Source organism: Capra hircus, chromosome 12, assembly GCF_001704415.2.
Source record: "Capra hircus breed San Clemente chromosome 12, ASM170441v1, whole genome shotgun sequence".
NCBI classification, from domain to species: domain Eukaryota; kingdom Metazoa; phylum Chordata; class Mammalia; order Artiodactyla; family Bovidae; genus Capra; species Capra hircus.
In genome coordinates, this window is record NC_030819.1 from 67747680 (window position 1) to 67775424 (window position 27745).

The window sequence follows — 27745 nt, forward strand, 5'->3', positions numbered from 1 at the left end:
TTAGTTCTTCTTTCAACTTCTCCTTTAAGAGAGTCAGGGAGAAAACAAATGAGTGAAGGGACACATACAGATTGTTCTCAATCTGTAATATTAAAGGCTTTCTGGTGGCTCAGACAATAAAGAATCTACCTGCAATGTGGGAGACCCGGGCGTTTAAAAAACACAAAGCACTATGGTCACCTGTGTTGATGGTAGGTGTTTAGATTCTAGGATGACAAGTGTTAGGTTTGGGAGACCCATTTCCTTTTTGCAGCCTGTTTGCGTAACTGAGCCACCACAGACATGGGATCCTCCTGCAGAGAATCTGTTGATGGTGTTAAGGTACGTACACGTGTTGGAAACCAACCCACAAAATGCTTAAGCACAACATGTAACATTCCTATTTCCAATCTATAGGAAAAAAAAAAAAAAAGAGGTGCTGTGGAACGGTGACTCCAGTATCCTATCATTCTCAAGGGTGGATTCCAACTCAGTGGCTTCCATGCAGCAATGTCCCTACGTCCAGTTTCCCCTCTTCCACAGCCTAACATTTTAAACTTTCTCATGGTGCCTACAGTTGCAGCAGTTATAGATCCACTTGGATTTTAAAAAGCAATGTATCCCTGGATGAGGTCTGTGGGATGAAACTTTTGAGATAAGCGAGAAGGGATGTTGAATGTCCTGGTATATGTGAGAACTTTATGGTATTAAGCAGGAGGGCATGTTGAACCTTCTGGTGGGAGGCAGGCCTGGCTCTGGGCCCTGTAGGTGGGAAAGAAGGCAAAGAATGCAGGACAGGTGAGGAGAGGTCAGACTTTCTTTCCAATGGGAAGTTTACCTCAGACCCATCTTTATTCATTAGATATCTTGTTTTCTTTATATATAGATATATAATGAGTTGCACAAAATCAGCTCACTAGGATAAAACTTGACCTTCTTGAATATGGATCCTTCTCCTGTTGAAGATTTAATTATTTTGAGAAAACTGTTGTAAGCCAATTGCAAGAGGGAAGACCTTAACATTTCATTCTCCAAAAGAGGCAGCAAATAATGTTTATGAATACAATAAACATATCTCAAAAGAAGAATGATACAACTTTTATTTTCCATGGATTTTAAAGATATTTTTGCTACATAGTTTATGTATTTTTATGAGATTATATTTTACCATCTGTATGAAGTTCATCCTTACACAATTTTAAGGTGATATGTTTGGTAGTGTGTCTATAATCTTTAAAAAGTTTAGAGTTTTTGGAATGTACAGTATATGAGGTAAAATCAAGATGACATTAAAAATTGTTTCTCCTCTGCACTTGTTTTGCAGTGAGGCTCGAATGGCAAGTACACTATTAAATGACATTTACTATCAAAAATAGGAGTTCATTTGAGATACTATGAAAAACATAAGCCACTGTAACTGCCACAGTGGCACATTTTACCATTTTAGACATTCAACTATATAGAAATCTCTGGGCTATTACACTCAGACTCATTTGTACTGCCAAATGTGGCACTTTTCAGAAGTTTCTAGAAAACAATCAGTTTCGGGGGAAGTTATCAGCCTACATATAAGAGATTAAATTTAAATAAAATGTAAACATACAGTATTTTATAGTGACAGATCATTCTTACCACTTGGGAAGGCCAAGTTTATCCATTTCTTTTTTGAACAAAAGTTAATGTTTTTTTCTACAGCACAGATCATTTGACATAAAACAATTACAATACATGCCCATTCTAATAGAAGAAATTCTTCAGGGATCTTCAAAGCACAAAACATACGTCCTTTTTTTCAAAGACTGACAGAAGTGCTTAGTAATCACTAAAATGCTAACCTCAGCAACTAAAAATTAGTGATTTACTATCCTAAAATTCAAATAATAAATTAAAAAGGCTAGTTACAAGTGTTTTACAGATAACAGATGTGGTAAAACAAGAATTTTAGATAGTTTCATTACGAACTGTATTATTACTGGCAGTCATGGACATCTATGCAAGATGTACAATGTGATACTTGACAAGATTCAGTCTGATCATCCAATAACTCACAAATGCAAGCTCACAAAACATTAATGAATTATGTAATTGCAAAGTGCTCTAATGCAACATTAACCACATGCAATCAACAACTGGAACAGTATCCAAACAGACACTACATTAAACATTAGTTTTTCAAGAAAGAAAGCAGCTTGAAGTTTACTGGTGCAAATTAATTTTGTCTTCAGATTTGGTGCCCCAAACAAAAAGGTTAGGTTTGATTATGAATTCTGATGGTGATGGCAGTAGTTATGGGAGAAGCAGCAAAACTTACGGGAGTTCTTCAAAATTAGCCTATACCAGATAGATGGAGTGAGAGTGTGTGTGTGTGTATATTATATATATATATTTCTACACTTGGTATATATATAAAGCCATATGTACGTGCATGTCCTTATACACACACGTAGAGTTCAAAGGCTCAAAAATAAAGTAAGTCTGAAATTCAGGATTGATTATGAATTACTTTTAAAAAGTTAACTATCTAAAAGCCCTCTGTTCTTTTCCGTGTTTTCAAGACCTGAAGATGTGTTTCTGAGTAAACGTTAAAATATTTTTAGGCCAAGTAAACTGTCTGTGCTTTCTTCAAGTGACTTATCTGTGAATTCATGAATATATACTTGTAATGAAGAACTCCACATTTATCAAACAAGAAGCTTTTTTCCATGCATATGCTTTCATCCAGTTTTTGTCTGCTAAGCCCCTCCAGTTATTCATCATAATCCCACTTACCAAATTAAGACAAATGAGGAGGTAGAAATATAGCACTAGATTGCTTTCACAGCATCATCATACTTTAACATTTTTATATAGCGTGTTAGTGTGAATTTTAACCATTCTGAATTTTTCACTAGGTAATAATCTTGAGAACAAACAGATCAGGATGTCACTGTTACACTCATGCCGATTGGTCAAAATATCAATTATATATTGTATTGTTGCCTCTCAGAAATTTTGTTTCACAAGAAGGCATGTCAAAACAAGAAAAAAAAGCAAGAAAGGAAAAAAAAAAAAAAGAGCCCCAACCAAACAAAAAGCCGAAAATTGCTATTTCTGTGGCTTGCATTCTAATAAGGTGCCAGCCTCTACCTAGCAATATAAAGCATTAAAAATGGCCAAAATGATGTACTAGAGTCTCAATGCCAGTGCTTAATGCCACTGTTTTTGTAAAAGCAATACAGAAATAATTTTAGTACATGACAAAATAAAATGTAATATTAAAAATAAAGTTATATTTTCACTTGATTACAAAGTACTGAATGATAAAGGCAATCAAAATGGAAAAGAACGCAAAGAGCACAAGGATGACGGCTGCGCACTGCTCATCGCTGAGCGCCCGCCCAGTGCTCGTGCTTTCCACAGTGTCTCTGCTGGCGCTGGCTGGTGGTTCAGTCCTCTGAGAGATGAAGAGCACTGTCGTGCTGTAGGGACCGACGAGGTCCTGATGCCCTGCAGGGTCTTGGCACTGGCGAATGGCACACACGCGGAAACGATATTCACAGTTCAGCTGAAGGCTTGAATACCGGAATGAAGAGTCAGGACCTCTGTAAATCTGATGGCAAGACATGGGGAAAAGAAGAATTGTATGTGAAGGCTGGGTAGAAAATCTATGTTAAAACTGGCTAGGTTTAGAGTTATTTTTGACATGGAAGCATGTGATAGCCACCGCCTGGCTTTTTAAAATGAGATTTTAAAATACCTATATATTAAAGAACTCAACTGTTTGCTGTGTAATGGCAGGGGAAATCTGAAGAGTCAGGGTGTGCTATCTCCCCTCACAGAGCTTACAGACCAGCTGAAGAGGGAAGATGCGCCCCCAGAGTAGCTACAGAATAAGCACAATCAGTCCGCGGGCATTTCTCTGGTTTCACCAAATGTAAGAAGTCAAACTTGTGTGAAGTCATTCCATGAAAAGAGGAGCAGTGTCTGAGCTTCCTCTCCCATGGTGTCTTCGTAAAACTGGTTTTCTGTAATGTTTCAAACAGATGTGATGAATGAAACAATAAAAAAGGAGAGCTCGCTACAGGTGTCTGTGGCAAATCATTTTATAAACTTTAAAGTGAGAGATCACTTAGAACCAAAGAATTAGATCTTAAAACCCGCTCCTCTGCTCAGTCCCCCAGAAGGGCAATAATAGGAATGGAATTCCACAGATTTTCAAGGCAGAGTGCCAGTGACTGTAGGGACTGGGCTCCGAGCTCTGCTCTACCCCTACACACGCCATGATGATGTGACAGCAGTCATCCTGTATGGAAACTAATCTGTTACGGCGCTTCTTAGCACAGTGCCCAGCATACAGCGAGTGCTCAATATATGGAAGCTCTCACTTCCATTACTGAATCCCTTCACTCAGTCTCTAAATGAAAAGACCAAGACTCAGTGGCTTCCCAGTTGAGTTTCCCCAGCTAGCTGGTGGGTTACAAGTAAGGCCAGGCAATTTTGGCTGCCTTATTTGTATCTGTGTTATAAATCTAAATTTTTACATACTGGTTTGCTCCCAAAGGAGCAAGGTAAGATCTTTCCCTCAATTCTGTGTCTCTAGCATACAATAGGTACTTGTTAATAAAAGGCCACTATATTAGTATTGACTATGTATATATCAAATGTATATTGGTAGATACTGAAAAGATATAAATTCATAAATTCATTCAATAAATGAATTTTTATTGAAAAATGAATCTTTAAAAAAATGCTGAATATGCCTTAGTCCTGAAAAGGCAGATGAGCATTTCAGGGAGTGGGAATATAGAAATGATTTATGTTTCAGTGATGGTAAAAGGATGAAGTTAAGTAAATCAGAACACTGTATTAGAAAGCAGTGTGAAACAATATACATACAATGGGTCAATTTAGTAAAAGTTAAAAAATATGTATTTGTCCTATAGGTACAGTAGATGATACTCATTTTTGCCTTTGAAATTTTCTTTACTTTCCATTTGTCTCCAAATGATCACGGTAAAATGATTTGGGAAAAAGCCTCAACAAATGGCATGAGGGTGACAGGTGAGGCGATTTGACACCGAGAAGAAGAGCATATTACTACACTAACTGGAAATTTAGGTCTAATTCCACAGGGGCTTTACTGTGCGCTATTTAAACAGTGTTTAAGGAATCCTGATCGTAAGGTTGAGTGAGGGATTGAGGGAATTGGGCATGACAGGGTCTCCTGGTGATAAAAGCACAAGGTTTCAAGTGAAAGTGTTAGTTGCTCAGTTGTGTCTGACTCTCTGCGACCCTATGGACTGTAACCCACCAGGCTCTTCTGCCCATGGAGTTCTCCAGGCAAGAATACTGGAGTGGGCAGCCATTCCTTTGTCCAGGGGATCTTCCCGACCCAGGAATCGAACCAGGGTCTCCTGCATTGCAGGTGGATTCTATATCAGCTGAGCTATCAGGGAAGTGTTTACGGATGCCGAAGTGTTTATGATAGTGATAAATTAGGAGGAAGCTGGAGAGAAGAGACTGGGAAGGAAGATGATAAGATCATTTTGTTTTAGATGCCGGGAAGATGTCTAAACAGGGAGACATCCTATAGGTAACTGTAGATACAGGACTTCGCTGAATATGAATAAGCAAGAGTTCCCCATGGCAGGCAATGAACACTGAGAGAAACTATGTCCCTGATGACTGCACTAAGCTCCTGGATCAATCTGCCTACCTACAGGGTTTTCTCTAAGAGGATTTATACTTTATACACCAATTTGAATTAATTTTCCTGGTACTTGTAACATTAATGAGCTTGGTCTCAGATACAGACTCCCAAATGGGAGTTATCTACTCTGAAGGTGGTTCTACTGTCCCCCAATATTTTTACTTCACCCTGTTATACCAATTGAAATGCTGCTTTGGTTAAAAAGCACCTGTTTAAAAAATGTACACACTGCTGGGAGGATCAAAGAGCCAGTAGACACTTGACTTTTGATATGAATTTTTCCAAGCAAAAAAATTTTCTCCTAATGCCCATAAGGTCAGTTATCCTGTGGAGATGAGAGTTACAATGTATGTGAGGGAGGAAGCAAGAGTCAGGGCAAGAGTGTAATTTTAGGGAACTAGGCCAGGCCTTGGCGAGGTGCTACAGAGTGGGAAGTCTGGTCAAAGCCAATGACTGATCAAACAGGGCGGAAAAGGGAAGAAGATAAAGAACTATAAGTGTGGTCTAGGGTCAGAAGTACCAGTTGCTGCCACGCTAATTAGCTTTCAGATCCCCCAAACCAGCAACACTACAGGTTAAACAGGTTTTTATAGGCTCACCTAGAAAGTCAACCACCAACTTAAAAAAACATAATCCCCTTCTTAAAAACATCAACAGTTCCTACTGCTGTAGAATAAAGACCCACCAAGACCTGGCCTCCTCCACTCCACACTCCATTCTTGAGCCTTACTCAACTCACACCTGAGAGGTCACCGCTCCCTCAAGAGTCCCTTCAGTGATAATCCTTTTGGAAAACATTCTAAAATCCGGGGGTGGGGGTGGGGAATCATTCCTTTTTATAAAGTGTTTTATCTTTATTATGACCCCTATTTGTTTGCTTACATAAAATGTCAATTATAGTTATTTCTGCTTGCTTGCTAATGTGTAATAAATGAAAAATAAGAACAGTAATATTAATAATGTAGCCTCAATTTCTTCATGTGTAGTATTTAATACATATGTGTTGAATATCAAGTAAATTTTAAGTAAAATATTAAATTCCACGAATGAGATCAAACTCTTAAAAAATGACCTTCAAACTTTTAGAATATAATTTGTCAGTAAATTATAAAATTATATAAACATTTAAGAGATTTAGATGAGCATATGTACATGCATATATATGATGAAGTTCTAAGGAAATCAGTTTTACAGTATGCTTACAATCTAAAGTAAGAGTGTTGGTGGGGATAATTTAGCTTTTAAATTACAATTAGCACTGCTGTTTCACGTAGTGATGTGTTCACATACTACTCAAATGTGGGATCCCTATTTCCTTTAAACATGTAGTGCAATTACATTTTCTTTAGTATTAATTTGATTTCCTCCTTGGAAGGAAACCTGCTTATCTGTAAATTATATTCAAATCCAATTATCATGTCAATTTGCCGATGACTTAATAAAGAAAACAACCACATTCCAGATTTAATCTGACCCTTTGGGGCCTTCTGTAATTTTGGTTAAGAAATTATGCTTCCATATTTAGCAAAACTTGAAAGGAAAAAATTATACCTATATTGAGAAGTAATCTATTATTAATAATTATTACAGCACAAGAGTGAAATAAAGCAGATGAATGACTAGTTTTTCTACTGAGAAAAGAAAATACAAGATTAGATACTAAATTGAAAACAACCCAGTTTAAAAGCCCTCAAAAATCACGAAGTTTGACAGCAAAAACGGAGAAGCAGATGAAATGCCTAAAAGAAATAAGGCTTTTGAGCAGCATAAAGACTTCTTTTCTAAGTTATAATGAACACTGACAGCTCCTCACTTCATCGGCTCTTCACTCTCTATCAGGAATCCGTCTTTGAAATTTCTTGGCTGGGAAGGTGATAGTTCCTCTAGGCTTCCATACTGCAACTCTGCACTCTGACTAGGGCTATTACCAGCACTGTCAAAGCCTCCTCAGTGGTGTCTCTGCATCTGCCCTCATCCTGCTCTAGTCACAGTGATCTTGTGTCTGATCATGTGACTACTCTGGCTACAACCTGCCACTGGCTTCTCATTTCACATGGAGTAAATGCTGGAGCATGGCCTGTAGCACCTTGGATGACCTCCATGCCACTCCCAGACCCTCTATGATTAACTCCCTGACCTCATCTATTACTCCTCCCTTTGGTCACACTGCCCCAGCCACAGTGACTTTCTTCTTGTCCATTAAATTTAACAAGCATGCTCCTACCTCAGGGCCTTTGCACCTACTGTTCCTGCTTTTTGGAAAACTCTTCTCCCCATATTCACTTCCTTTGAGTCTCTGTTCAAATGTTACCTGCTGTCCTGTATGAAACAGCACTAGCTATCCCTTGCCCTAGTACTCGCTACTCCTTTTATCCAGTTTTATTTTTTTTCTGCATTGTGCTCATCACTATCTAACACTGATACAGTGATGTGTTTATCTGCTTCTAGTATCTCTTTTTTTCTGTTAGAATGTAAGCTGCACGAAGCCAAGGACTTTTTGTTCCATGCATATCCTGAGTGCCCGGCACGGAGTTCAATAAAGCCTATCAAATGAATGAACACTCTGTTTAAGTACAGCTCATACCTAAAAGATTTTGAATCCTGATATACTGTATAGTTACTAATCTTTGGAACACAGTAAGCACTGAACAAACGTTTCTGAATTAGGAAGATAAAGGTTAGTCAAATCTTGTACTGAAAATACGTTATAGTGAAAAAAGCTAAAAACATGTATCTATAGAATTATATTTTGACACATACCTGTTTGAACTCTGAATCTTTTCCCACCATAACTTGGAGACTGTAAATAACTGGATCACCTTTCATTGGCTGTAAACACTCCCATGTAATATCACAAATGTGATCATTCACTTTCTCTATTTTGGGGGCTGTAGAGAAGAAATACAAATAAAATCTGCTTGACTTTATTTTTCACTTGGCACATCACACGGACATTTGTTTTAATCAAAATCAACAGACTTTAAAACCTAGTTATAAACTTGAAGTAAGCATCAGTGAATGTTTGAAATTTGCCGAGACATGGTCAATGGCTAACTCTTACCATCCTCCAGAACATGCAATCTATAACATTACAATGCAGACTCATCAAAAGATCTGTCAAGAGAAGCACTGTTTTCACTGAGCTAAAAAGCTAGTGGTAGTTCTACAACGTCTTTTATGGTACTTCAAAGAGCATAACCGGGACATGAAATTTTGTAATTTAATAAATTTCCTTAGAGAATGAGTTAAAAAACACCCCCAACTTCTTGGCCACACATATGACTACCTCACTCAGTAGTGGGGTAGAAGGTGTCAAAACCAGTAATCTTCTTAAGGTTAAGAGACAACTAAACCGGATGAAGGAACAGGAAAATAACTCCCGTGAAAGCCATCAACATTACTAGGAGGAGTATTCCAGAACAATCTTGCTGTTATGGTCCGGTTAACAGATGGTACATCCAAGTATATGATCCAGGACACTGTACTAGATGTGTTTGTGATTTGTCCCCAGAGGGATATTTTTAGTTTTTCCCTTGGCTAAATGCACAAAGTACAATACTTGCCAGGGTCATTTTAAAATAAGAACTCTGCTGAAATTAATCTTAAATATATATTACATGCACAAATGTGTGAATGTGTATGTAAATTTGACTCAAAAATTCAAATTAACTGAGTACTCAGGTTTTGCTGAACAGATGACTTGACTTTCCTCCTGAAATCCAAATAAATGAAATAGCAATGACTCAAAACAACAAGGATTGTGATTTTTTTTTCTTTAAATAACAACAGTGAAAACAGTAAATGGCCCTATTAGAAAACCAGCCTGTCTATTCAATTTAGTACTTTTATATTTATTTAAAAGACGAGTGACAAAAAACAGCACTGATTATGCCAGATAAAATAGCTTTGATTATTAAGTGAAACTCCCAGTAAGTAGGCTTGTCTAGCTCATTTCCTTTTTATAATTTAAATGTTAGACACATACTAGATGATAAATTTTAACTGTACAAAAAGTACATTATGAAAGAGCATTTAAAATTATAATTTATTATTAAAGAAAGTAACTTGAAGATGGAGAACTTACCTTTCAGGGCAGCTGGGACAGATTTTGGAGTAGTGAAAATATATTCTTGGGAAAGAGGACCTTCCCCTGCTTCATTACAAGCTTGAATACAGAATTTATAGGACGTCGACTCGTTAAGTCTTTGTACTTTGTATGTATGACATGGACCTCTGTATAAGGATACAAACCTAAAATGGAAATGACTCTTATGAAAAATAAACCTTGACGACCTTATGAAAAATGTTTAAAAACCGCTAAAAAAGAACAGCTCAGACATTATTTAGGAGGAATAAGTTACTCCTAGAATTTAATGCCACAATGGTTTGTCACTCAATAAACCCTTATTTTTCATCAGATGAAAATCACAGAATTAGTTAATTTCCCAATTTGCCATAGTTTCCTGAAAATTTATTGCAAAATTTTATATATAATCACAGTAACTGTTTCTTTTCAGGCTTCTGGTATAGCTTTGCTTCTGACTGCTGTTTTTTAATGTATACATCTTAAAAGATACTCAGAACATCACAATTTTCATTATCAATTATTTCTAACTAGAGTTACAAGCATACAGTTTGTCATATAAAAAAGATAATTCCCTTTCCTAGGCATAACTTTAATTGATTTAGTGAGGTTTCCTTAATATTTCCCTAACAGTATGAGATGATACTGTGTATAGTTTCCCACAGATCACCCACTTGAACTGTCCAATGGAAAGTTTAGTCTCTTATATGTCATACACATGTGGAATGTTCTCCACATTTTTAATTGGCTGTTTTAAAAATTTTTGGAGAATGAATAATGAATGCTCATGTAGTTCTAATAGTCTGAAAATTGTAGTTAGTTTAAAATGAAGGAATACTTAATGATCATTAGTAACACTGTTTCCAAGAAGTAGTAATTGGATAAGCCTTGCCTTTTGAATCTCCATTTTTTTTTTTTTTAAAAACTGAGAGGATTAAAAAAACCAGTGGCAAAGCCACTGTTGTAAAAAGCTGAACCATGATAAAAAACCTGTGGTCAGGGAACAGATAAGGTAGCATTCCAAAACAATCCCACAACAAATGTGAAGAGTTGTGAAAAATCAAAGGAAAGTAACTAAAGATATTAAACTGATTTAACTCATGAAATTTATGTGGTAAATTTACAATATCACAAAACACTTTAATTTCTTTATTTTCCACAAAGACCATAAGCCATACCCCATACCCTGCAACAGTTCTCTAGCTAAACATTAATCATGCTTCAAGTTCTACAATATAGACTAATATCTACAATAACATCTAAATATAGACTAATATCATCTCTACTTCATAGAATCTTTGTTCTATTATTTTTCAACCAAATACCAATTAAATGTTTCTAGTAAATCTTGCACGACCCTAAATATAAATAAATTAATTCACCTAACAATAACAACATATATTAAAGATAAATAGCTATACCAAAATGTGCAGCAAGGCAAAAAACTTCCTTCCAGATATAAGATTACAAAGAGTACACAAAATTCTGCCAGGAGCAAAGGCTAACATTCAGAGAGGCACAGATTTCAGGAAATAAATGATCAATACTATTTGCTCTGTGTAATGCTCTTATGATTGATACAGGATGTTTAATTCTGTATGCTATTTTAAATGTATAATTATTTCTGATAGGGAGTACTGATATACAAGTACCTTGAGTATTCCATTATTGAATATTTGGCTGACATACAAACCCAATACAAAAAAACAAAGTAACCTTGGGAAAAACTGTCACTAATACTCTGAATCTATCAAACATACAAATTTATTTCTAACAAATTGAGTGAAACATAAAAAACAAAAACAAAACAAAATTCTTTAAAGATTAAAGTATCAACTGAGGAAGATAGATGGCATTGTTTATTTTGGTTAAATTTAATATCAATTTACTACCCCAGATTGGATTTTGAATAATTTATACTAATTACTTTGAGTAACACTGTAATTCAAATGCATGTTTTAGTGGAATAAAACAGCACGCATGTAACGAGATGGCCAAGGACAGAACAGAGAAGAACCGGAGCAGCCAGGGGACTGGCCTATGTATCAGAGGGTCTAAGATCTGATGGTGAGGAAGTGAACTCCTGCATTCACGCCGTGAGTATGGAGGAGGGTGAGACATAACCCTCAAGGATCTCAAAGGTCTTATGCCAATCAACCGCTTACTGTAAAAACTACCTCTTGCTGGAAATCAGCACTGAAGAACTTATTTTGCAGTAAAGATTGCTCCTTTTACTAGCTTGAAGAGAGTGAATGGGTTAGAGAGCCAAAGAACAGCTCCCCTATTTTCTCTCTTCACTATGTCTTCTGATGTTTCAAAAATGGCATACTTAAAAAAAATTATTTCTTATGAGACTTCTGTTTTTGAAAACAATTTATTTCTAGTGTTAAAAAAATTTATATACTGAAGACCTAAGAAACTATGTAAAGAAGCAATTAGAAACACCCACCTTCCATTCTTATCCTCCATCTGAAGGTGGTACTGAACCGAATCTGTCGACAACATCTTTGGGGTTCCTTCTCCCCACTTCAGTTTAAGGTTCTGGTGGCTGAAGGCAACGCATTCCAAACGAGGTGGATCAGGAGGGAGAGGTTTAGTTTTTAATTTTATCATGTGGCTGAAAGGACCAGCTCCAAGGCTATTCAAGGCTTGAATTCGTATTCTAAGTGCCATGTTAAAAAAAAAAAAAAAGGTTTAGTTTATGATTATTCTATTTAAAGTGTCTCTCTGGTCTAGGCAAAAATGAAGATAGTTTTCACTGTGTACCTGTATGTTGTATCTGGCTGCAGATTGTCTAGGATGTAGTTTGTAACCTTTCCCACTGTCAAGGGCTGTTTATCTCCAAAGTCTATGCTGTAGGCAAGGATTTCTGAACCATGATCACAAGGCTTTTCCCAGCTTATTGCAAGGCATGTAGATGGTGAATAATTGGGATTTTCTATATCATCATCACTTATTTCTTGAAGACAAGTCACAATAGCAGGAACTGATGGTGGAGTCATACAGGCTACTACTTCACTAAAAGGGCCTGCACCCACAATGCTCAGAGCCTACAAATTAACAGAGCCCCAAAGTTAAAGACAGAATCATGCAAATACTCACAAAACACAAGACTCTAGAGTGTCAAGACCCTGACCACCTTTACCTGGACTCTGCAGTAATAGGTGGTTGCTGGTGAAAGTCCTTTTAGTTCATAACTGAGACCGGGCCCGCAGTAACATATCTGCATACTTCCTTCAACTCCTCCCCATTCCAATCGATATTCAGTGACATCAGTTCCATTACTCAAAGGGACCTTAAAGGTAAGAAAAGGGGATAAAGTCTTTTGTCTTAAGTTCTGATAATGATTACATAGTTTTGGGGCAAAAATGTCATTTCCCCAAGCACATAAAAAACTGAACTGTTTTTGGATTTCTAAAAGAATGTTTAACAGAACACAAACTGTTTAATATTACATTTTTATTCATTAAGGCCACCTGAATTAAAGATATAACTTTGTTTTCAAAAAATATAACTGTTTTCAATCAGACATAGAAATATGATTCAGTCACTTTAGAAAGAGTATCTTAAGGTAAATAAGACAATTTGAAATAATTCTATTAAGTAATATAAATGTTAAATCATACAAGGCTATTTTCTTTGTTAAATTTCAAATGAAACAAAATGTAATTATCATTATTGATTACTACTATATGCAGTAAGTATACTGGAGATAATAAACATGAGAGAAATAGTATACACTAATTTCCATGAATGTTTGTTCTGAAAATTAAGTGCACCATGGCTAAATATCTCAGTACTGAGATGGGGCACCATCATGAATAAGAATATAAATACTTGTAAACATATACCTTATTTAAATACTGCAGAGAGAGAAAAGAATTTACTTTTTACCAAGTGGATTTAACTAGGACTTTACTCTTTGTATAATTTATGGAGATGAAATGAATAGTATTTTCATTCTTTTATGTAAAATTATTTTAATCATTTAAAGCAAATATACGTGAAGGAAATTACAATACCTCCCAATTCACTTGTGCACAAGTTGCAGATCTGCACGTCACTTGAGGGGGCTTACACTGATCTGGTGGTCCAGGGGCTGTAGTAATATCATGTTTTTCTGAAAATGGCCCAAACTAGAAAAACAAATATTAATCAGTGTTTTCATTTTTCACCTACCAATTGCACAGCTCTCCATAAATATTCACAGATAATTAAATTCATCATCCCTTTCCTTTAAGACTAATTAGTCATAATAAAATTCTCCTAAAAGAAATCACAGAAAGTAAAGATTTAATTAATGATCATGGAAGTAAATATGTGAGGTTATTTTAAAGTTTCATTTACTATGGTTTCTTCTCTTGCCCCTTATTCTTTTATGAATTGATTTTTTGTAAGAAGGGAGGGGAATTTAGGAATTAGGTCAAATAAAAGGAAGAAATCATGTCAGGAGTGAAGAAATGAATACCAATCAAAGGTACAAGAGATTGTAGGCATAAATTATAACTTAAATAACAGCTTTAGTAGGGTGTAAAAATGCATTCTGTGAAAACATAGGGAACAAATATTTACTTGAGATGATTCTGATAAGTTATCACAAACCTGAAAACCCAGATTATAGACACTAGTATTAAAGATGCTACCCCGTGTACTGCAGCCTTGAGGGGCTGCCAAGATCATCAGGGTTTACTAAAATCTGAAGTAATGGGGAAAGACTTGTCAGTTTAATTTCATGAAATTTTAATTATACTGTAGTTTTAAGAAACACAGTGCTAACTCAAAGTCAGAAGTGACTGGTTGGTCCTCAGAGAACTTTTAATTCAGAGAGATGAGAGATGTCACAGTTGAGCGGAAAGGGTTTTGGCTCCAGAGTCGGACAGAGTGACTGATGTCTCCCACTTTTTAGTGTGTGTGACTGCTGAGGCAAGGAGTTGAGCTTCCCCGAGTCCCAGCTTCCTCAGCTGTAAAATGGAGATATCACCTATTCTGTCCATTTTATGGAGTTATACAGATATAGAGATAATTAAAAACAAAAACAAAAAATACACAAAACCAGAAATGCTTAGAATGTAAGTTTTTTCCCTTAGGCAAAAAAAAATGAATCACGAGTAGTTGTCAACTGGAAATAAACACTGCGTACAACCAGCCTCAAAACACTTACTTACTCTTAAGTATTTCATCTTATGATCATGTTTCTACTCTTCTTACCAAGTAAACTCCATTAGCACTGCCTGAAAGGCTCAGCTCAAGTTCAAAGTGTCACATATTAGTAACTGGAGTTTTAAAGTACTGATATTCTGTAACTGTTAAGCTATGGTACATACTGAATTCTCATTTATCAATAGAGGCTTATTAAAAATTGTAAAATTTGGAGTCACATGTTGAAAGCAAAATGGTCAAATAATGGGCACAATGACATGCTATATGAAATACCACTGGGATTTATAATTCAGTCAGCTCGGTTTTCCTACCCCCATTTTGTTAGCTGCACGTAGTCTGAAGCTGTAAGTCTTTCCAGGAAGAAGGTTGCTCACTGTACATTCCACTTCAGGACCTTGGTAAACTTCTCTGGGTTCATCTCTTTCTACAGGAGACATTTCCACCCCATAGCAAGAAATGGGTGATCCACCATTGACCAGAGGGGGTCCTAAAGGTGGAAAGATTCACACAGTTAAATAAGAGGAATATATTTAGTACCGACTTAATTATAATTTATTACCAAAATGAAAATTACCCCATCGTAACTGTATTTCTTTTGCTTTGGGTCTACCCTGTAATCTGGGAGGGAGGCATGGGCCAGGAGGCACAGCTGGAGTCTGCACAAGTAAAGATTCAGATACCTGCCAAAACAAAAGCAAAAACAAAACAAAAATGCCCCAAGCCAAATAATCAGACTGCTTTTGTTAAAGGAAAGTAAGACAAACACAAAGACTGCACCAATAATTTGCATCTGAGTATCAACAGAAAAGGAATAACGTTCTGAATAAAATCAAATCTAATTAAATCATTAAAACACAAATTTTATACAGGCAAGTAAAATAAGGACAACTATTATGTACCTATTAGGTATAAAGTTACCAGGAAAAAAAACAAACCCCAACAAAGAACTCTCTTCTTCCTTCCATAATTAAAACAAAAAACTTCCCTCATAACCTAATGGACATTATTTTTGGTGTCCAAATGGATCTACAAATCTCTTCTAAAGAATGTTTTAACATTCTATCAATGCTGTTTGCTGTGTTTTTAGGAGGTTTAGACTATTTTGACCACTTGACTGTCTTTTTCAACCTAAACGCTAATTTAATATTAACAACAAAAAAATCTTTTCTTTCACCCTAAAACTAATTTAAAAATCAGGTAAGTGTTCTCAAGTATTTAGCATCTTTCCAGGTATTTGGTATTACTTTTCATTTCTATGCTACTAAAAAAAACTTTTAGTTTTATTTTAAAAGACATTCTCTTAAAAGCACTGACACAAACTCAGTGCTATATTCATTATCTGCACAGTATTAGGGTTTATACTTAACATTTTATAAACAGTAAGGTTCACTCTTAAGATTTCTTATTAAAGAAAATGAAGCAATTGGATCCAAAGCCTGTTGCACAGGACTTGCAACTCCACTGTACTCTCATTTTCAACAAAATGCTAATTCATTAAAAAAAAAAAATTACTTTCATTGCATTAAACCTCATTTGAAAAAAATAACAATTATGAACGCTCTAAGATACATTATTGGTTGAATTCATTAAAAAATCACTCCTATTAAAAAACATTATACTTTTCCAGAACATTACAAATGTCTCATATATAATCAATGGCACATTTAAGTCCATTTCTGTCTCTAGTAAGAAAATAATTGCCAGACTTTTCTGAAATAAGTGTATATTTAGAATTTGTGTTTAAATAATGATTTTGTTTCTATTTCTGTTAGGGAGGGTTAATTGAGCATCATCCTAAAATTTATCTTTGTAAAATTTTCTGCAATGTTTTTCTAAAACCTATTTTTTCCAAAGCTAAACAGCAACCAGACAACAGATATTCACTACAAGCTAAATACTACATTAGGCTAGTCTGGTCACTAAAAATTTAACCACCTGGGTTATACATTTTATGGATATATTTCAATATTTGAGGTGGCATCTGATGATTTCATTTCATTTGACCAAACTTGAGAAAAAAAATCTACACGTAAGTATTACCGCACTCTGTCCTCCATCACTGATGCAGTAAACTCGAAAACGATAGAAACAGCCTGGATTCAGTCGATCACAAAGATGTTCCCTAGTAGCGCCACTGTATATCATATCCCATTTGTTTCCTGTAAGATGGAAGAATTACGCTCCATCAGCGACAAGGTAATGGTTAACATTTTGGTGTCAAGGACATGGCAGGTATCCTAGCTTCACTTCACTAAGTAAGCGTTTATGTAATTTGTCAGAAATGATTTAAGCCTGTTTTTTGAGTTTCCTGGAAATGATGTAATTTTCTTTATGTGACAGCTTCTTAGACAAATTTGCATGGCTCTGTTGAAGTGAAATATCTCTGTAACTCTGTACAGACTCTGACTTAGATCGATAATTTGCTTTTAATTAAACATTTTAAATGTGCTTACTGGCCCAGTAATAACATTATAACACACAAAGAATAGAAAAAACCAATACCACAGGAAGTTTAGTCTTAATTAAAAGACATCTTTATTTTTTGCAAGGAAATAGGCCATTTGATATAAAGATAAAAATGTGTGATTTAAGAATAAAGTTCACTAGACAAAGAACTTATTACTAAAACTACTGTAAGTTAAATTTTAGAAGATTTTTCTGATACATCTGGGTATAAATCTGAGTGAGCTAACCTTCAGAAGACTTTAGGTATACTGGAATTGAGCAATGCAAACCAATGAGGAAAAAAATAAGAAAATGTAATAATATAAGTATACAGCAGTCTTACATTTGAGTCACTGTATATCTGGAGATTACAACTTAAAGTGGATCATAACAGGCAAAATCTTATCTGCTACAAACAGGAAAAAAATCAAGAGGAAAGAAAAGACATCATGTAAAATTTAGAACCATGAAGACTAAAGGTAGACTGACTGGTATAGATTATCAGTTTTAATAGTTATTCTTACCGTTAGAACCTTCTGCCATCTCTACTACATATTTATTGATGGCTGCCCCTCCATTGTCTTTTGGTGGGTCTATCCAAAGAAGCAAAAGTGGTATTAGGCAGAGTATATACAATTCAAAAAATGACATAAACTCATAATAAACAGAACACCAAACTCAAGATTGCTCTAAAAGAAAGAAGAATCACCTGCAATGACTTTTTAAAAATTAATACCAGCACCTTATTTACTCTTTTGTTTTTACAGAAGCAGATTCTCAATACAGTTTTATTTTAAATGAATAAGTGATTTTAATTTCTCATGAAAACCAGAATGAGCCATGAACACTTTAGGTATGAGCTCAATAATCTTTCATCTCACACAGGCGGCCCCTGCTCAGAGTTCTACAGTTGACCCCAAGTTCTCCTTCATCAAACCTGAACTTAGTATGTATGAGTACAATGCTCTCCATAAAGCACATCATCAAACAGTGAGTCTCACATTTCTCACTGAACTTCGCTGAGCTAACAAATCTACTCAAGTGTCTTAAAAATGATCTAAATATTCAAATCATTTAAATCAAATATAAAAGTAGTGACACACAAATATGCAAAATATCTTACCCCAGGTTATTTTAAAACTATGTGAATGTATCTTTCCTTTAACTGAAGGCTTTACAGGGACTCCGGGTTTATCAGGGCAGGTCGTAAACTCTACGACTTCACTTGGACTACTTTTACCTTCTGAGTTATAAGCAATAACCTATGATGAGAACAAAAGACATAATTAATGTCCGATACTTAATGATACTGGCTTAATGAACAAAGTGATGGGAGACAAATAGGGTCAATCAAATGATTTATGTGAGAACTGCTTGTCTTCAAAAGGAACTCAGCACATATGAAGAGAATTAAGGTATAATCCCCTTTCAGTCAGTCCTAAAAATACAAGTGAGTCTAATATTTTGATACTAAGTAAGAGTCATCACTGGAACAAGCTATATAATCTGATGATACTTGGCGAGGCCTGATTTAACTTATTCTTTTAATATTCTTCAGGGATTTAAAAAAATGTCAGATTCTCTGAATTTCCTCTCTTTAAAAGATAAAGGTTTTAACTCCTCCTCCTTTTGAATTGTCCTTAATAACTTGCTTCTAACAAAGTGTGTAGCAGAAACGATGGTGTGTGTAGCTTCCCTATGGAGAAGCCCATGTGGTGAGGTTTTATAATGCTAAGTGAAGCAAAAATGCAATCCAAAATCGTAAGAGGAAAACTGGAATAAATCTACGTATTCCTCAGATACTTTGTAAATTGTGTCAATATAAAAACTGTATTTGAAAATTAAAATGACCCAGTGCTACCAGAAGTCTTGAAAATGAAGCTAGTATACAAAATAAGTATTGCAGGCATACTCCTTACTGTCTGAGCCACCAAGGAAGCCCCAACATAAAACATAACAGATATAATTATGCACCACATAAACAAATTTCCTGATATCAGTAAAATTTTCTTTCTTAGGTTCTCAAGGAATAATAAAACTTTTCTTTTTAATAGTGAAAACACTTTACAATGGCTTCTATCATTTATTTGGAATAATTTGTTTAAACAAACAATGGTAGGAAAATTCAAATGTTGAATTTGTCAACTAGTAAGCATCCTGTTACCTTTTTGGGAAAACCTCTGTACGAAAATGAAGGCTGGCTTATATTAAATTGTATATTAGCTAATTCAAGGCCCTGTCTGCCAAGCAATAGCAATGTGTATCACTGACCAAGTCAAAGATAGACTATATCCTAGAATGGACGCTTGGAAAGATTCAGGATTTCAGGAGAATCCTGAAATGCTCACAGGAGAATTTTCAAAGCTTGCCATTGCTTCAAGTGAGCAAGAATGATATGCAGAATCTCCAGGCCTCCAACGAGCAAGAATGACATAGAGTATCTCTACTTTCCTAAAATAATTAAGTCTGAAGGCCATCAGATGGGACAGTGAGACAAGCACGGGTGCTAGGGGATGGATGAAGGTTGGGTGGAGGCAGCAGCATTCACCCTGCACAAACTCAAGTGCTCTGGATAGGACTTTAGGGAAGGCTATGAGGGCAAGAGGGGTTTTATCCAGTAAGCAAAATACTGTGATAAACAGGGAAGAGTTTCTCACTGATGATGATGGCAGTTAGAAATAAGGAAAGTGAGAAAATTAGAATTAATCTGTGGCACTAGATCAAATGGAGGTATAGGGTGCAAACTCATGACTTTTAAAAATAGATATGTATGTAGAAATACGTGTTCCTGCATGTAAAGGGTCTATGTGTGTCTACACACATACACACACAACATACACACGTACACCTAGTTCTTGGCTTTGTCCACTGAGAGGCGGCCTAGGAGTAGCAAAATCCTATAGCATTAAGTATACTTACTACCCAGATCCTGACTTCTAAACACCACTGTCTGCCTAACAGTGTGTTAAGTGTCTGCTTAACTTCTTAACACCACTGTCTCAGGTGCTCTGAGAAAGGGTCAATGTCAAATTTGAAGGAGAGAACTACATGATGAGAATGTAGTATCATGTGCCAGAAAGGAGGGGCTCAAAGAATGATGGGGTGGGGACATGTCAAAAAAACTAGAAGTCAGCTTGACAAGGGCTCCCAAAATCTAAGACAATTTGAACCTCATAACTGATAACCACAGTAACAAAATATAATCCACTCAGTAAACAGGAATCCATGAGTTCATACTAATATAAATGAGAAGAGAAAGCTTTTCCTTTTAGTATAATGCCAAGTAATCAATGTAGAAGAAATTTTAAAAACCACCACTTGGCAACCATTAATCATAGTTACTGAATGATTTAGGGCAAGAATTATCAATGGATGTTAAAACTAGTGGGTGAGACTTTGATGAGGAACAAGATGTCTATACAGTATTTGCAAAATACTTATTACAAAGGGAGAAAGAACAACTTTACAGCAAAGAAACATGGTAGTTATCACCTTTATAGCTACTAGTAAGTGGACCACCACTTCAAAGAGCATAACAGCATTACTTTTTTCTGATATACCTGCCAAAAAAGCATATTCTGACTCTGTTCAATGACACCCACATTTTAAAAGATGTTTTGTTTACATTTTACAGTCTTGTTAAACATTAAGACTGCTTTGAATTTAAATACATAAAGTTTGAGAAGCATTATATAGTAAGAGAGTAAAACAATAAAGCTCATTAGAAAAGGCCAAAATATTTAAGATTTAAAATTATGAGAATAAGGCATGTACTTGGTTTTAAAACAGAACAGTAAGAACAATAAACCTTTCAAGGGCTTTCAAAGCTTACCTTAAATTTATACTTTGTACTACGTCTGAGATTTTTCACTGTGTAAGCAAGGTCTTCTCCATCATATTTAGGCTTAAAACCATATCCCTGGAAAGGGAAAAAAAGTCTTTATTAGATGCCTTACAGCAGAAATACGGGGAATAAGCAATATGTGAAAAGATTCAGGTCCTCTTCATCTTCTGCTGTGTGCAGTGTGAGTAATGCCTGGTTGACTGTAATCTTCTCCTTGATGTTTCTATCTTGAGAAGACAGATCAAGAAATGCTACTGACCACTTGTAGGAGGATGAAGACCCCCACTTATTCTCAGTAAATACAGTAACCAAGAGAAGATCTTTGTGTTGAGGGAAAATCAGAGACAATGGTAACATCACCATCAGTAAGCTTATCCCTAGAACTAAGGTGAATTTCCCAGATGGACGTTGCAAGAATTAAACAAAACTATAACTATTTAACATATTTAATTCTCCGTGCACACACACTTGTGTTTAGGTGAAAGATGAATGATTGGTTGGGCTGGCAGGTTGAGATGTTATTTAGATTTGGCATTATTATTTCTAGCCCTAGGGACAATGCTTCACTACTTTCACAATGTTATTTTTAAAAGTTAAAAAAAAACCTGAGATATAATTCACAAACCATGAAATTCCCATTTTAAAGTATAAAATTCAATGGTTTACAGTATGTTCACAAGCTTGTAAAACCATCATTTAATTCCTAGTTCCAGAATAAGGCCCAAATAAATAAAGTACCTTTATTTTCTGGTTAGCAGTCACTTCCTCTCTTCTCTTGTACACTAATATACTTTCTGTCTCTACGAATTTGCCAATACCTATATAAATGGGATCAGACTGCGCTCTTTTATTTAGCATGATGTTTTTAAGGCTCATTCATGTGTGGCATATGTCAGTACTCTATCCCTTTATATGGCTGAATGATATTCTACTATATGGATATGTTACATTTTGTTTATCCAATTATTAACATTAGTTGACGGACATTTCAGTTATTCCCACTTTTTGGTTATTATGATTAATGCTGCTATGAACACTGGGGTACAGAGTTTTGTACAAACATATTTTCAATTCTTCTGGGTATATATCTAGGATGGACCAAACTATTTTCGACTTTTATTGCTTCAAAGTAACTCTGAAAAGCTATGGAGCTATAGGTAACTAACAGAGGACAGTCTAACACTTGTTCAGCTCAGCGCTGTCTCACAGGAGATGAGACACTGTAACTGGATAGTATCACATGAGGCTCTTCAACGTCTCTGTGGCACCTGGGGAAGCAGCGTTTGCACACAGGTGGAGAATGCAGACATGCTCTTTATCTTTTAGAGTTGCTTGGTCTAAGGCTGTGATAGTCTTGCCCTCTCTTTATTCTCCCCAAAACATATATACTTACATGGGGTCCGTGTTGTTTCCAGGCACAAAGTGCAAATATACACACACACATAAAAAACAAACCCCCCTCCAACATATTGAGAAAGCAAAAGACTGAGCTGTTCCTCACTTCCAGTCCTTTCCAAACAGTAACCAACCAAGGTTTCAAAGGGTCCGGGGAAGGAGCTGGCTATTGTGGCGGTATTTACTGTATCAGGATTAATGTCACACTGAAATGTTCTAAATACCCTATTTAAAATACATATACTTACTGAAGTTTCTTCCTCCATCTCTAAAATGTAAGAAATTCCTTCATCTGATGGCGTTCCTGAGGGTTTACTCCATTGTAAGGATAACCAAGTAACCCCAGCTTTAGTTAATACAGGACTTGCTGGCATAGATGGGGCACAGCCTGAGGTGTAATATAAGACTTCTTCACTAAAACCGCTGTCAAAACAAATGGTTTTTAAGAAGGAATGAAGAAAAGTTAGTTTTCTAAAGCCAAAGAACACAGTTTTGATAAATGACATTTTTGGTGAAAATGATAAATTTGATAATGAATTATAATCCAGGAATGTATCTTTGATGTGATAATATCTTTATGGTAACTAGGTCAGATACCTAACAATGAATTATTCTTCTTTTAAAACTGCCATTTACATAATTAAATTTCTCTTATTGCTTTTGCTAGGTTAGTAACACATCTTAACCATATCAACAAAGTGATAATAAACTAAGGCAGAATTTTTAGTGGTTAATTTGGACTGTAAATAATTTATACAAATGAACAGTCTAAAATACCTATATTAAAATGTATCTTACCTTATACCATAGTCATTTTTGGCTGATAGTCTAAATTTACAACCCATTGCTGGTGACAGTTTAGTAATTTTAAATTGCTTCTGTAAGCCCATGTAACACTGACAAAATTCTCCATTCCCTTTTCCCTAAAAGAAAGTTTTTAAACATCACTGTACATTAATGTAAGAAGAAATCCACATTAATTCCTGACAGTAACATATTAGCTAGTATACATTTAAAGTCATCTTCGTTACATACATGTCATGAATCTCAAGAGAAGGCTGAGATAACACATCCTTTATACGACACCGTTCATTAATGCAAAATTAAAAAATCAAAGGGTAGGCATCTCTGTATAGCTTCTTGAACTAAACACCCCATTTTAGAGCTGATGCTAAACCTCTGGCTTTTAATAAAAGAAACTCTTTCTGGGTATGGACCCCACAATTCTATGTGGGGACTGGTAGTGGTAGAAATAGGATGATCTTCAACATGAGTGTCTGGCTGCTCTCCATAACCTATGAAAAGTTCTATGCAAACAGTTTTAGAAAAGGTCCCTCCTATGCATCTTCAAACCACCTGGACAGCTGCTCAACATCCTTAAAGTAAAGACTGATGCTACTACTGATTAGATTTAACACTGAAAAAGTATAAATAGATAGAAAAACTCCATTATGTGTATTAAGATGGGAGAGAGAAAAGTCTGCAGTCAGGACAAGTGAAGAGTTTCAGAAATTTAAGTGTTATATAAAATCGACAAATTTCTTATTTTCTACCCATTTCTCTTTATTGTGTGGTAAAGGTAAAGGACAGGGCTTCCCAGGTGGCGCTAGCGGTGAAGAGCCCTCCTGCCAATGAAGGAGACATAAGAGACGGGAGTTCAATCCCGGGTTGGGAAGGTCCCCTGGAGGAGGGCGTGGCAACCCCAGTATTCTTGCCTGGATAATCTCCTTAACTGAGGACCCCTGCGGGTGGGCTACAGTCCACAGGGTCACAAAAAGTCTGAAGTGACTTAAAACACACACACACGCACACACACACACACGCATGCACGCACGCACACACACACACGCATGCACGCACGCACGCACGCACGCACACACACACACGTAAAAGGTGGTTACAGTGACCTCTGTCAGAAAATCTTTAGTCTGAATTTGGTTGCTTTATTTAACTCTAGTTTTAATAATGTTTATAGTGTATTCTATTGAGTTATCTAAATAGAAACTCATATCATCTCTAAACAATAATTTTGTCCCCCAGGCCAGCCACCGTAGCTCTACTTCTTTTTTTTTGATACTGTTTAGCTATAATTTCCTGAGTAATGTCAAATAAAGGTGGGAAAAACTGGTAACTTTGACTTATTTTTGTCTGGCTAGAAATGCTTTTATTGTTTACTGATAGTACTTCTCTTAATACAAAACTATCAAATAAGGGATTACCCTTTTATTCCTAATTTGAGTTTTAAATGAAACTGGTAATAAATTTTATCAAATACTTGTCATAATTAATCAAGATGATATGGTTTTTCTTCTCAATTACTCTGATACTGCAATAGACTGTCTAATTCTGTATTCACTTAGAACTTCTGGAATAAAAGTTCCTTGGGCTGCGCCTCATTACTGTTTTAATATATGGCTAGAATTTCTTCTACCCCCTCTGGCCCCTCCTCTTTGCTGCAGTGAAGCAGCAGGGCAAAAGAGAACATGGCAAATGAGAGTAAAACAAAGTACTGAATAGTAAAGCCCAGGATGCTTGCTGTGGTAGGCCCCCAAAGACACCCAGATCCTGCACCCTGGAACACGTGAATGTGACCTCAGATGGCAGCCGAGGCTGTGTAAATGTGGCGGAAGTCAGGCTCCTGAGAGTGGAGAGATTATGCTGGGTCATCTGGGTGCCTCCTCAATGGAATTACAAGTATCTCTTCGAGAGGAAGGCAGAGAAGGACCTGAAGATGATCATGTGATAAGGACAGCAGGGGGAGAAAAGGCAATCTGATGTGGCCATGAACCAAGCAATGAGGAAGCCTCCAGGAGCTGGAAAAGGCAAGGCAATGGGTTCTCCTCTAGAGTCCCTGGAGGAAGCAGGGCTCCGGTGCCACCCTGATTCTGGCCCAGTGAAAGCCAGTTTGGATTTCTGATTTCCAGAACTATAAGAATAAAAGTGTTGTTTTGAGGCGCCCAGTTTGTGGTAATTTGTTAAAGCAGTCACAGTAAACTTATGCTTGCCTCTAAGGCTGATGTGAAAGAAAATATTCCATCAAGTTAATTAACCAAGTGATTGTTTTGACGGTTGGTTTAGTTGGAAGAAACTAAAACATCAGGAGGTCTGGTCAGTAACATTTTCTAGGAACACCATCAACTGATTCAAGCACCACATGAAATCATTCATAATATTTTTAAAGAGGAAAAAATTATTAAACAGGAAGGTATTTCTGCCTGAAGGTACACATACATTTTAGGCTAATTTTAAAAGTTCAAATGTACTTACCTCATCCCATTCTAAAATAAAACTTTGGATTTTAGAGCCATTGTCACTAGGTGCCTAAAACAAACACCAAAAAAACCCCAAATGAGTACAAGTTAGTACGTTTATAAAAGGTATTGGTGATGATCTAATCTAAGGCACCTATTGTGCTATAGATGTTCTCTGGGATTTAACCCCGGAAAAATCTGCACAGAGAATACAGATAGAGATATACATCCTATAATCCTTTTAACTGCCGGAAAAGAAAACAAAGCAGGAGGCTACTCAGATTTTTCTAAACTCTGAACAATCTCTTTTATCGAGAACTATGTTTTATCAGAAGGTTTTATCATCTTTAAGCTTCTGGGTTAGATCCTGTCATTTTCATTAAAACTCAACTTATCAATACAATCTGCAAGTGATACCATGTAACACACTAAAAAGTTAAAGAGCAAGTGTGCTGAGAGGAACTCCAAAGGCGCATATTTTCTGGATCTCCACTTCTAGGCTCCATGTGTTGATTGCCTAAGACTGTTAATTCATCAATGTGTTAAATTTTCAATGGTGAAAATTTTATTTCTAGTCATTTCCCCCAGGATTTGGTCACTCTAGAACTAAAGAATTTCACCTTTATTTCAGAACAATGAAAAATTATATTTTTTTCTCCAGGACATTTTTTTTTTTTGAGAGCCTATGATAATTTAAATTTTTTCTGTTTCTTTTTCCATCCTCTTTTCGGTAATTTCTTTAAAATTTATTTATTTTTAATTGGAGGATAATTGCTTTACAATATTGTATTGGTTTCTTCCTCTAGGATTTCTGAATGTATTCCTGGATAGCCATATAGATGAATATCTGTTTATAATTATTATAGCCTAGAACTTGATTCCATTTTCCAAGGTATCAGTGGTATAATTTTAACAGTGTATTCCCCTAAATCCAACTACTATGCAACTTGGGAAAGACTGTATTTAATTTTATTCAGAAATTTACCAAGACCTATGTTATGATTTCAGAAAATCATGTCACCAGTGACAACAATGCCTGTTCTATCTAGGATCCAATTCTGTCCAGTGTCTATCCACTTTATTACATCTTCTTGTGTAATACTGGGTCCAAATATTTATACACTAAAAAAATATAAAGAAACTGCCTGTTGATGCAGGAAATGTAAGAAACGTGGGTTCGATCCCTGGGTTGGTTAGATCCCCTGGAGGAGGGCCTGGCAAACCACTCACTCCAGTATTCTCGCCTGGAGAATGCCTCAGACGGTTCATGGGGTTGCAAAGAGTCAGACATGACTGAAATGACACAGCATGAATTCCATCAGAAATAATTTTATTCCTCCTTTACAGCATCATATTAATATTTGGGTTAAGCTATTATGAATCTCATTTTAGGATAAAATTCAGGATATAAAGGTGTTCTTACAAAATATAGAGGGCAGCAAGTTTGAGAAACACACACTGCAGTGTCAGCACACATTCAGTGTAAGTGCTGCTAATTATAAGCCAGTCTTTTCCGTTATATTTATGTCACACGTATGTTATACTTTTCTGTTTCTGTTATATACATGTTATATATAACATATTTTATGTTTCTGTCATAAAAATGTGTCATAAATACATATCTGTCATAAAAATGTCATAAAAACATATTTTATGTTTCTGTTATAGATAACATATATATATAATTTATAACAATGTTTCTGTTACATTTATGCTACATTTATACTTGTGTTATGTAAGAAAAACTGTTAAGAGTGTTATTTTAGGATACAAGGAAAAAATGCCTATTTGATATATGTGAAAAGCAAGAGCAAGTTAGCTTAAACCTCCTTTTGTCTCCGAAAACAAATGAAGTTTAATAGTACAGGGGGAAAAAAAAAAGGAAATAAATGTCCAGT

General features: G+C 35.8%; 1 protein-coding gene across 6 annotated transcripts in view; it reads right to left on the reverse strand.

The window, feature by feature from the left end:
- Positions 1056 to 27745, reverse strand: part of FNDC3A (fibronectin type III domain containing 3A) — a 113592-nt gene continuing 86902 nt past the window's right edge. For all 6 annotated transcript variants that reach the window (XM_005687454.3, XM_018056725.1, XM_018056722.1 and 3 more), the window contains 16 exons: positions 25864 to 25917; positions 23395 to 23519; positions 22845 to 23019; positions 21190 to 21276; positions 18481 to 18619; positions 17882 to 17950; positions 16953 to 17071; positions 15487 to 15592; positions 15224 to 15399; positions 13775 to 13888; positions 12898 to 13047; positions 12519 to 12802; positions 12202 to 12414; positions 9753 to 9919; positions 8429 to 8556; positions 1056 to 3568 (listed from right to left, as the gene is read on the reverse strand). In XM_005687454.3, the coding sequence (XP_005687511.1) occupies positions 3254 to 3568; positions 8429 to 8556; positions 9753 to 9919; positions 12202 to 12414; positions 12519 to 12802; positions 12898 to 13047; positions 13775 to 13888; positions 15224 to 15399; positions 15487 to 15592; positions 16953 to 17071; positions 17882 to 17950; positions 18481 to 18619; positions 21190 to 21276; positions 22845 to 23019; positions 23395 to 23519; positions 25864 to 25917 (2421 nt within the window). In that variant the 3' untranslated portion in view covers positions 1056 to 3253. The remainder of the gene's footprint in view (positions 3569 to 8428; positions 8557 to 9752; positions 9920 to 12201; positions 12415 to 12518; positions 12803 to 12897; positions 13048 to 13774; positions 13889 to 15223; positions 15400 to 15486; positions 15593 to 16952; positions 17072 to 17881; positions 17951 to 18480; positions 18620 to 21189; positions 21277 to 22844; positions 23020 to 23394; positions 23520 to 25863; positions 25918 to 27745) is intronic.